The sequence below is a fragment of the Myotis nattereri genome (assembly GCF_964212035.1).
Source record: "Myotis nattereri genome assembly, chromosome: 17".
Lineage (NCBI taxonomy): Eukaryota > Metazoa > Chordata > Mammalia > Chiroptera > Vespertilionidae > Myotis > Myotis nattereri.
In genome coordinates this window covers 34773562-34785199 of record NC_138092.1, presented here as the reverse complement: position 1 = coordinate 34785199, position 11638 = coordinate 34773562, and the positions used below count along the sequence as shown (strand labels likewise).

At 47.0% G+C, this 11638-nt stretch overlaps 1 protein-coding gene across 1 annotated transcript in view; it reads left to right on the top strand.

Moving 5' to 3' along the window:
* The first annotated feature begins 222 nt into the window (after nt 1-222).
* Nucleotides 223-11638, top strand: part of PDE7A (phosphodiesterase 7A) — a 91299-nt gene continuing 79883 nt past the window's right edge. Inside the window, exon 1 of the mRNA XM_081111239.1 lies at nt 223-641. Within this exon, the coding sequence (XP_080967365.1) occupies nt 504-641 (138 nt within the window). The 5' untranslated portion in view covers nt 223-503. The remainder of the gene's footprint in view (nt 642-11638) is intronic.

The following is an 11638-nucleotide window of genomic DNA, read 5'->3' as shown; positions in this document are numbered from 1 at the left end:
CGCAGGGGCCGCGGCTGCAAAGTGTGAATTACGCCGGCTCGCGCCGCGGGAGGAGTGAAGTCAGGCTCCGGGGGAGGGGCGGGGAGGGGCCGGCGGCGGGGCCGGAGCTGGTGCTGCTCCCGAGCCCGGCGCACCCGGGTCCCGACGCTGGCTCCAGCCGTCCCTTCTGGCTTCGCCTGGCTCTGCCCCGGCGCCGCCGCTGCTCCGCTCCTGCGGGCGTCAGACCCCCGGGGCGGCGGGGTTCCCCCTCCGACTTTGCCCGGGCTGCCCCCGCCGGCACCGCGGAGCCGGGCGCGCGCGGGTCCTGGTAACTGTCGCCGCGGCCGCCGAGGCGCTTTTCCGCTGGTGGCCCGGGCGCAGCGTTCGGGTGGCGGAGGCGTGAGCGCGGCTTCCCGGCCCGGGGTCCGCCACCGCCCGCCCTCCCCCGCCTCGGCCCGGTGCCCCGCAGCCGCGGCCCCATCCGAGCGCAGGGGCCGGCGGCCGGGGCAGGGCGGGCGTATTCAATGGAAGTATGTTACCAGCTGCCGGTGCTGCCCCTGGACAGGCCGGTCCCCCAGCACGTCCTCAGCCGCCGAGGAGCCATCAGCTTCAGCTCCAGCTCCGCGCTCTTCGGCTGCCCCAATCCGCGGCAGCTCTCCCAGGTAAACTGCCGTCGCTGTGGGGGGCGCACTCTGGGGGGGGCTTCTTCCTCTCTTTGTCTCTCTCTTCCCACCCGGCTTCACCTCCGCGACACCCGCAGCCCTCGCCGTCCCCCCAGACCCAGCGTTGCTCATTGTTTGGGGCTTTCCAGGCTGGCCCTTCGATGCGGGAGCCCTTTCTTTGATCCTCGGGACTGTCCACTCTCAGTGCCCGGCCTCCAGGCAGGTGGGCTCTGGGAGCCCTTTAGCCCCTCCCCGGTCCCCACTTCCACACCCCTGAGCAGAGGGTTCAAGAAATGACTTTGTGTCCCTCCCTTGCTCGAGGTCTCGGTCTGGAAGTTGGGCCTGTCTTCCTTAGTTGTGGCCCTGCACACCTGTGCCCCCCTTACACTCGCAAACGCACACACCTGTGCCGGGTTCGCGCCTCGCCTGCCCAGCTCCCGCGCGCCCCGCGGTGCGCAGATGAACCTGCGGTGCTCGGAACAATAGACCGGCTCCCGCGAGTGTAGCTGGACCCCTAAGCGGGATCGGAGAAGCGAGAGCGTTTCCAAGAAGCTTCGGTTACCGCAAAGTTGAGAGCCAGGAATCGGCGTTGTTTTTAATTTAATAAGATTTTAGGAGAGAAGGTATTGATGAGCACTCACAGAAAAACTTTGTTTTCAATGGTCCAAAACCAGTTGCTCCTGAGGATTTCGGGTGGTTGTTTTTTTGCTGTGGCGATGCTGTTGGCCCACTTCTTAGTTCTTGCTGATTTTTAATTTTGATTGCCAGATTTCAAAGAGGGAAGCCAAAAGAATTTTATTGAAATTTGATTTTAGTGCCCCGCATTTCTGCTGCCAGAACGTTACATGTTCATGATCACTTTTTAATAAAAAAATGTATTTACTTTTCTATTGGTTCATATTAATATATTTTAATATCTTTTCTCCCTCTAATTATATTGTATATATTTCGAGCGGGATATGTGTGTGTGTGTGTTTAAACTGGTAGTGTGGAGCACCTGGTAGAGATATTGCTTATAACAGGTGTGCTCAGTAAATATTTGTCATTCGTTTCTTTGCCTAAATGGCTTTTAGAGAGAGCAAGAGCCTATGTTTGGGTTTTTCTCTGAATTGTTTTTATTTCATAGGTCAAGGTGATATACTCATGAGGTCAGAGCCAACTTGTAAAAACTCCGATGATATTAAGCGACATTTTAGATACCACCACATTGTTATTTTGAGAGTTGGGTCAGGATTTCCCTTTATAGTACTGTTTAAAGCATTTTTAGGTTGCAAAATGAATGTTGAAGAGATGTTACTTTCTCGGATCAGCAGGCACATGACAAATACCCATTTCTGGTTCAGTCTAAATAATAAAGGCAATAATTAATCAATTATAAAATCTAAAATATGAGTAGTTAACTTATGCTCCCTGAGGAGAATGTGAATGAGAAGAGAGATTTCATGGGAATTAAAACAAGTAAGGCTGATGCCAGGGGTTTTACCTGATGTCTTAATTAATCCGTAGAGACCAGTTTTAAGTTGCACTCCTTGATTCATTTCCCAGCCTTAGGTTTTAATGGGTAATGGAATGTAAAAAATATGATTGTGGCAGATAAAGCAGATTATGTAGAGTCACACCATATTTTACCCACTCTTAAAACTTGAAGAAAAATTTCTATACCCTTGGAACTTCTGAAAATTTGGACAGAAGTTTTCCTGAATTAACACTTTCCTAATGTTGCTCAACATTAAAATGATGATGGTAAACCTACTATGATGCTGAAATGGGTATGCTTATCATTACCAAGACTGAGGGTATCACTTAATACTAAAAGCATATATTGGTGGTGATGTCTTTAGCTAGATGGAATTTGTAATAGAAAAAGAAAATGTTGGGATCTTATTCAGAGCTCTACAAAATATTTAGTTAAATTAAAAGCTTCCTTTACCCTGGAATCTTCCGTTTCTAAGTCTAAAGAACCCACAGATATTTTAAAAATTTAGCTGGTGTGTAGTTTCACTTAAAAGACTTAAAAAAAAATCTGTGTGTGTGTGTGTTTGTGTGTGTATGTATGTGCATGTGTGTTATGTGTGTGTTATGTGTGTGTTTGTGTGTTATGTGTGTGGTGTGTGTGTTATGTGTTGTGTGTGTGTTTGTGTGTGTGATGTGTGTGTGTGATGTGTGTGTGTTTGTGTGTGTGTGTTTGTGTGTGTTATGTGTGTGTGTTGTGTGTGTGTTTGTGTGTGTGTTTGTGTGTGTGTTATGTGTGTGTATGTGTGTGTGTGTTTGTGTGTGTAGGATTAAATAGGGGTTTTTTTTTGTAGTAGGCTTTTTCTATCTTAAAATATTTTCAAAACTAATAATCTTTTCAATTCTTCACCATAATATTGGAGCCTAGCTCATAGTGATACTTAAATATTTGTTGAATGAGTGAATAGGAAATGAAGTTGTTTCTGACATCAATTTAAATATAAAAACAATATAAGGACTGTAATCAAGATATAGGAGTGACTTATTTATCCAAAACTTGGTTTGGAACGTGTAACTAGATTTTAGCAGATTCAGGACATAAAAGACTGAGCAACCAAAATAGATTTGTCGAACTTCTCAAAGGCTGTGTTTTAGGCAACATTTTGACAAACTTGTTTTCTAAGTAGCAGCACATTTGAAAGGGGCTGGGAGGCTGAGTCAGGTTCACACTGATAGTACAGAGTTGGCAGCTGACACACCAGAAGGCGGTGGGATCTGAAGAAAAACTCTTCATAGCCTCACCTTTTACAAAGACACCCTGGGGACCTAGAGTGTAGGGGCTTGCCTGTTGTACAGCACAGTTATTAGAACAACATAAATAGATAGCGCCTGTTTTTTAAAGTTTAAAGATTTGTGCTGTTTTTTTTAAAAATGCTCTCCATGCCAAACAATTTAAGTGTTGATATTAAATGGACAAGTGCCAGTTATCTGGAAAATTCATTTATGTGGAACACCAGCTTTCCCTAGGATGCCAAGTAAATGAGGCGTTAACGTTTTGTTTTAAACCAGGTCATGTACTAGTGGAATCACATGGTTAATAAGATTTTTAAAAAATTATTTGGAAAATAGAGATAATGAAAGAAGCTTGTTTTTGCCATTTTGGGATATCTATTGTTGATAGATGGATTTGAAGACTTACCTTGCAGATAAAGTTCTTATTTGGAAAAAAATATTGCTAGGGCAGAAACTGTCTTGTTTACCATTGTGGCCACAGTGCTTTGCATAGGTAAGTGCTTAATTAGTGAAGTATGGAAGTTGGGTTAGTATATTGATGGCAACCAAAGCACTGCACCTGGGATTATTTCAGCCAAAATTTCTATGCACTGGAAACAAGTCTTATTTGGGTTAGAAATTTGAGATTTCATTTTCAAAATTTTCTATAAACCTATATGATATGTATTATTATTGAATAAAATATTTGGGTCTAACATGTAAACATGCTTTTAATATAATAAGCTAAATTTGATTTCTAATTTATCTTTTTTTCATAGGCTGGGCTTTTTTTTAGAGCAGTTCAAAGTTCACGGCACAATTGAGTGAAAGGCACAAAGGTTTTTCATGTACCCCCTGACCCCAAACATATATAACCTCCCCTGTTATCAGCATCCCCCACCAGAGCGATACATTTGGTACAATTGCTGAACCTACATTAACACATCATTATCACCCAGAGTCCATAGTGTACATTAGGTTCACTCTTGGTGTCTTTTTTTAAAATACAGAAACTATCCCACAAATATTTACTGAACACCTTCTGTGAAGGAGGCTCCTTGTGTTAAGTACTGAGAGAGGTAAAGAATTAGTAGTTTTTTTTAAAAATCACTTGTGAGCCTGCCAACCTACCCAAGTTTTTCTTTCCACATGTCGTCATAGTGTACATCTGTGTTGTCTTTAGCAATGTTCTTAGTATATGACAGGTTATGAAGGTCCTATACGAATGTTCCAGAACAGTTCAAAACCCGGATAAAAATTGGTTCCTCTTTCAAAAAGCTTACAGGATTGTAATGGGTAAAAGGGTATGGTTATATGTGATGCAGTTTTTGTATTGGCGTTATCAAGGTGTTGATGAAACGCTGGGAAAATATACCTAAATTGCCTGGGTAAATCAGAGGAAGCTTCAAATACTAGCCGAGGCTCAGGCCATGGCCTGACGGTTAAGGAGGTGTTTCTAGATAAATGGTTGTATGTGGCAGGAGGAGATGCAGTTCAGCACTATCCAACAGAACTTTTGGGGATAATGGAAATGTTTGCTGTAGTATCCAATATAATAGTCATTAGCCATATACAGGGTGGGCAAAAGTAGGTTTTTTACAGTTATGAGTTCAAGAGACAAAGTTTACTCTTATATTAGTTATTTTCCATACAAACACCTGTAAACCTTTTGCCCACCCCGTATAGCTAGGTGAGCACGTGAAATGTGGCTAGTTTGACAGAGGAACTGAATTTTAAATTCAATTTTACTCAACTAGCTGCACATGAATAGTGGCTATTGTATTGGCAGAGCAGATGTATAATGTTACTTAATGATCATTACGAGTGACCTAATGTTGATCTATCAGTAAAACATGCTCTGAAGGTTGACCATTAAAGTTACTTTCAGGCTCTTGCTGTCGTATACAAAACATGTATGACAAAGTCTTTAGAATGGAATCACTAGGTTGGGTCAATACCTAGTAATATTTTTTGGCTTTCTGAAACGCTTTATCCTTCTACAGTACCAAGATAAATGATCATCTCTCTTTCATCTCCAATATGTTATTAGATTATAATACTATATAATTATTTAACAAACATTATTTTGTATTTTATGAGCATTTATATAAATGTTTTACTGCGTTAATAGATGCACTGTGATACACGGAGTTAGTTTTAACTTGCAGTCAGCAAGCCCATACACGTCCTGAAGTGTTTTTGTGCATTTGCATTTCCTCTTTGTGAAATATCATTTGCATATCCTGAGCTCACTTATAAGGGCTCTTATATATCTGATATCAGTGTGTAAATGTGCGCTATTCCAAATTACTGTTACCTTAGGAGTTGCCTCTTCACAAGTCTACATTCAGAGCCAGGGTGGAATACAATCTGGGAAGTGGTGGGATACTGCCAGGGGAGTGATTCTGTTCAGAGACCTTCCTCCCTGCCCACTCCCCAAAGCCTTGTTCTTTTGGGAGCTTGCTTTCATTTTTCCGTTTTCAGAAACACTTCATACTTTGATTTAAACTTAATACTACCATATTTTGGCTTTTATTTCTGAACTAATATATGTTTATGTTACAAATTATATGCTCAAACAAAAAATGTAAATGTATAGTGTATTTGGGGTGTAGTTCTATTTGAGGAGTAGGGTACTCAGATTGCTAGTTTGTAAGTTATCATGAATACAGTCTATAGGATGTAATTTGCCCAGATTTTGCTGCCTTGTTGCTGTGTCTAGAGTTCCATCAGTTGCACATACTGTTTACACGAGAATTCTTTTGTAAACATAATGGTCCTGCAGGAGGTAAGATATTAAGCCCTTTCATGCAGGAGTTAGAGGATTAAGGGGCTCACTTTGGGTAGAAAGTGGGAGAGGTACCACCCATTCTCTTTGAGGCAATTTGATAAGACTTCTGTTAATATTTTAGTGTAAATATCACCCCCTCCTCCCAGCCCTTTTACTTTTCAAAAAGGATCAGAGGAGAAGTGATTTCCTTTCTTTCCATAGGTGGACATTCTTACAATCCTTTTGGCCACTCCAGAAAACTGCAACAATTAACTTCCAATATAAAAACTCAAAACTTTTACTCTGCCTATATATTGTTCAATTTTATGATTAATTTGAATTGGTAGAAAATTGAGTGTTCTTTTTCACATTTAAATGACCTGTTTTTGCCTAACGGTAACATAGACTGTTGATTTTTATATTGTTACCAAATGTGCCTTTCAAAAAGTTATTCACAGATAAATGATACTTTTGCATTCAGTGTGTTAATACGTGTATAGGATCATATGCGAGGAAAGGAACAAAAACTACACTTGTGGATGAGCCTTCAAAGCTTCCAGGGCTTCATTTTGGCTGCTGGCAGGTACCCTTTCTAAGGTCACTGATCTTGTGGTTGACATTAGAAGCGTTTTCTGCTTATAATTTTGAGTAGGAATTTTGAATTACTGCTCCATGCCTCCACCTGCTGGTAGGGATGGCTGTGTTTTTGGAAAATGGTAGCTAGAGGGAGGAGAGGACAAAAGTAGTACAGGGTAGCATTTGGGGAAAAAGAAATTGTCTGGATAACTAAGTTTCAGCAAAGCCTACTCTATTCCTTGAAGTTTTGAGTCGACCAAACTCTAGCTCAGGACCATATAAAGTACTTGGCAAAAGTACTGTCACCGAGAAAGCAATTGGCACAGTCTCTCTCCCCACGCAAATTATTTAAAATATTTTTAATTATGTAATAATACCTCAAATTTTATAGTAAGAACAATGGAAAATAGGACCCATTTTAGGTAGCTTTTCTAAAATCTTTACATTGTTAAAGATAACTTATATCTTACAAAGATTTAAAAGGATTTTTTTTTGGTGGTTTATAATCTTTATCCTATTTAATAAAGAGGGAATATGCTAATTGATCCTCACACAGTAGCAAAGATGGCTGCACCCACAGCCAATAAGAAGGGAATATGCTCATTGATGCCACACCCTCAAAGATGGCGGTGCCCACAGCCACAAGATGGCCGGCAGGGGAGGGCAGTTGTGGGCAATCAGTCCAGCATGGGAGGGCAGTTAGGGGTGACCAGGCCAGCAGGGGAGGGCAGCTGGGAGTGATCAGGCCTGCAGGGGACGGCAGTTGGGAGGGACCAGGCCGGCAGGGGAGGGCAGTTAGGGGTGACCAGGCCAGCAGGGGAGGGCAGCTGGGAGTGATCAGGCCTGCAGGGGACGGCAGTTGGGAGGGACCAGGCCGGCAGGGGAGGGCAGTTAGGGGTGACCAGGCCAGCAGGGGAGGGCAGCTGGGAGTGATCAGGCCTGCAGGGGACGGCAGTTGGGAGGGACCAGGCCGGCAGGGGAGGGCAGTTAGGGGCGACCAGGTTGGCAGAGGAGGGCAGTTAGGGGCAACCAGGCCAGCAGGGGAGGGCAGATGGGGCGACCGGGCTGGCAGAGGAGGGCAGTTGGGGACGATTGGGCTGGCAGGGGAGGGCAGTTGGGGGTGATCGGGCTGGCAGGGGAGCAGTTAGGTGTCAATCAGGCTGGCAGGGGAGTGGTTAGGACAGTGATGGCGAACCTATGACACGTGTGTCAGAGGTGACACGCAAACTCATTTTTTTGGTTGATTTTTCTTTGTTAAATGGCATTTAAATATATAAAATAAATATCAAAAATATAAATCTTTGTTTTACTATGGTTGCAAATATCAAAAAATTTCTATATGTGACACGGCACCAGAGTTAAGTTAGGGTTTTTCAAAATGCTGACACGCCGAGCTCAAAAGGTTCGCCATCACTGGGTTAGGGGGTGATCAGGCTGGCAGGCAGAAGTGGTTAGGGGTAATCAGGCAGGCGAGTGGTTGGGAGCCAGCACTCCCAGATTGTGAGAGGGATGTCTGACTGCTGGTTGGGATCGGGCCTAAACTGGCAGTAGGACATCCCCTGAGGGGTCCCAGATTGGAGAGGGTGCTGGCTGGGCTGAGGGACACCACCACCCAGTGCACGAATTTTGTGCACCGGGCCTCTATATATGGCTAATATGCTAAGTGTCCATCCGACCGGTAGCTATGACACACACTGACCACCAGGGGGCAGACACTCAACGCAGGAGCTGCCAAGCTGCAGTGACTCATCCTGAAACCAGAGAGGAGGGAGCCCAATTCCTCACAGGGCTGCACGATTCCACCTTCGGCCATGGGTTATGTTGTTGCTGGGGCACTTTTGGCCCCGAATCTGGTTTACTGCATACTTGCGTTTGTGTTCCATACCTAGTATGACAGCAACTTTGCAGAGTGCCCTCTTGCACTCCAGGACCTCTCAGGGGATGTCAGAGAGCCGGTTTTTGCCCGATCCCTGCAGGCCAGGCCTAGGGACCCCACCTGCCAGAGGGATCCCACTCACTCTGCAGATGCCTTCCAGCCACGGCGCCACTCCAGGTATGGCTGGCCAGGGAGGGGCCGCAGGAGATTGGCTCCAGGACATGTCCAGCCCATCTCACCCAGTCCCGTCCCACCAGCCACCTCCTAATTAATTTCCTTTCAATGTGCATGAATTTGTGCACCAGGTCACTCATATTAACATAAGGAGGTCAATTTGAAGATAAAAGAGGTAGTTTACCTGAACTGCATAGAACCAACACTTGCACTTTTATTTTATTCACACTGAGAATACTCCAAATCTATTTTCAGAAAAACTTTCTGGAATTGACTTCAAGGATTTTTGTGGTTGGCCTCAGCTCATTTCCATTTGAGGTGCAGTTTTAATAACTTTGACAAGGCTTTCCACTTTCATTTTCCCAAAACCAGTATTCTTATTGTCTTTTTAATTGTTAGGATATGTTAGAGCAGGATTCAAATGGGCTAATTCAGAAAAGCCATTGAAGATATGAAAATAAAATTTTATATTTATATTTATATTTTATTTTAACCTTGTCTTAAATCCTAATTTTATCTATGTTGTGTTGATGGGTTCTTGGAACTGTGGTGAAACATCACATAATGAAACCAGTTTTACTATAGGCTTATTGAGATAAAATACAACATCGCATTAATGTTACAATGAAAAGACATTTTTTTGATGATCTGTTATAATCCTATCTAATAAAAGAGAAACATGGTAATTGGTGTACAACCACTACCCTTCCCATTGGCTAATCAGGGCAATATGCAAATTAACTGCCAGCCAAGATGGCAGCCAGCAGCCAGGCAGCTTGAAACTAACATGAGGCTTGCTTGCTTCAGTGACGGAGGACTCCAGCGTTCCCCGCCTGCCGCTGCAGGCCTCTGAGCTGCAACTCTAAGCAACTATGTAACAAATATAGAAGCTAAACAAAACCCCAGAAACCAGCTTTAGTCTGCCGGGCTTCAGCCAGCAGGATCGCAACATTGTAAGCAAAGGCCAGAAACCTACTTTCAGCAGCGGAGGCCTAAGAGCTGGAGCCAAGCCTCAAAGCTAAAGCTGGCCCAGGATTAAAAAAAAAAGAAAGAAAAAAAGGAGCGGTTGGGAGCTTCAGTCACCCCCAACCTGAAAACAGCCCTCAGCCCCTCACCCAGACTAGCCAGGCACCCCAGTGGGGACCCCCACCCTGAAGGGTGTGTGACCAGCTGCAAACAGCCATCATCCCCTCACCCAGGCTGGCCAGGCACCCCACTGGGGACCCCCACCCTGATCAAGGACACCCTTCAGGGCAAACCAGCCGGCACCCACTCGTTCACCAGGCCTCTACCCTATATAGTAAAAGGGTAATATGCCTCCCAGCACCTGGATCAGCGGAGCCGCGAGGCCTCCCGGCACTAGGATCAGCGTGACGGGGCAGCGCCCAAACCCCCTGATCGCCCTGCGGCTCTGTGTGTGACAAGGCGGGGCCACAACCTCCCTATCCGCCCTGCTCTGTTTGTGACAGGGGAAGGTGCCCCAACCCCCTGATCAGCCCTGCTCTGTGCCTGATAGTGGGGAGCTCCCCACCCCCCTGATCGCCCTGCGGCTCTGTGTGTGACAGGGTGCGGCGCCCCAAACCCCTGATCAGCCCTGCCCTGTGTGTGACAGGGTGTGGCGCCCCAACCCCACCCCCTACGGGCTCTGCTCTGTGTGTGACAGGGTAGAGCCATAACCTCCCCATCGGCCCTGCCCTGAGTGTGAGAGTGGCAGCGCCCCAACACCCTGATCGGCCCTGCTCTGTGGGTGATAGAGGGCGGCGCCCCAACCCCCTGATTGGCCCTGCTCTGTGCGTGACAGGGGGCAGCGCCCCAACCCCCTGATTGGCCCTGCTCTGTGCATGACAGGGTACAGAGCCCCAACCCCCCTGATGGGCCCTGCTCTGTGAGTGACAGGGGGCAGTGCCCCAACCCCCTGATTGGCCCTGCTCTGTTTGTGACAGGGGAAGGTGCCCCAACCCCCTGATTGGACCTGCTCTGTGGGTGATGGGGCAGCGCCCAAACCTCCCCATCGATCCTGCCTTGAGTGTGACAGTGGGCAGTGCCCCAATCCCCCAATCGGCCCTACCCTGAGAGTGACTGAGGGTGGCACTGCAACCTCCCAATCTGCCCTGCTCTGTGCATGACAGGGGGCGGCGCTCCAACTCCCCAATTGGCCCTGCTCTGAGCCCGACCAGGGGCTGCACCTAGGGATTGGGCCTGCCCTCTGCCACCCGGGAGCAGGCCTAAGCCAGCAGGTTGTTATCTCCCGAGGGGTCCCAGACTGCGAGAGGGCACAGGCCGGGCTGAGGGACCCCCCTCCCCCCCGAGTGCACAAATTTTTGTGCACCGGGCCGCTAGTCTATATATAAAGAAATAATATGCAAATTAGGTCAGGACGCTGTAATGGTCATGACCAGCTCAGGAGGAGGGGCTGGGCTCGGCCCCGAGCCTGAGAGAACAACATGCAGGCACAGCCCAGAGCTGGAGAGAACAACCCCGCAGGGGGATTCAGGCCCTAGCCCTGTGGCTGTGATGCTGGGCTGTTGGGGCCGGAGCCAGCGGAGACACAAGCCCACGGGAGGTCCAGACCCCAACTCCAGCCCCACAGTGCTGGGCTGCTGAGGCTGGAGCCAGTGGAGACACAAACCCACAGAGGATGGCCCTGATTGGGCCAGTCCCTATAACGCCCACTGTAGCCAGCAAACCCGCTGATCAGGGGTTGGGGCCTGCGACCAACCTCGCAGCTCCTGCCCCCTGCCGGCCTGCCCCTGATCGGACTCTCCCATCCCGATCAAGAGCAGGGCACACAGAGCCTGGACCCTTCCCTGGCAGCCCCGAGTCCGTGGGGTTGAGAATTCTGATGGCCCTGCCCAGAGAGTAGAGGCACCTGACGGT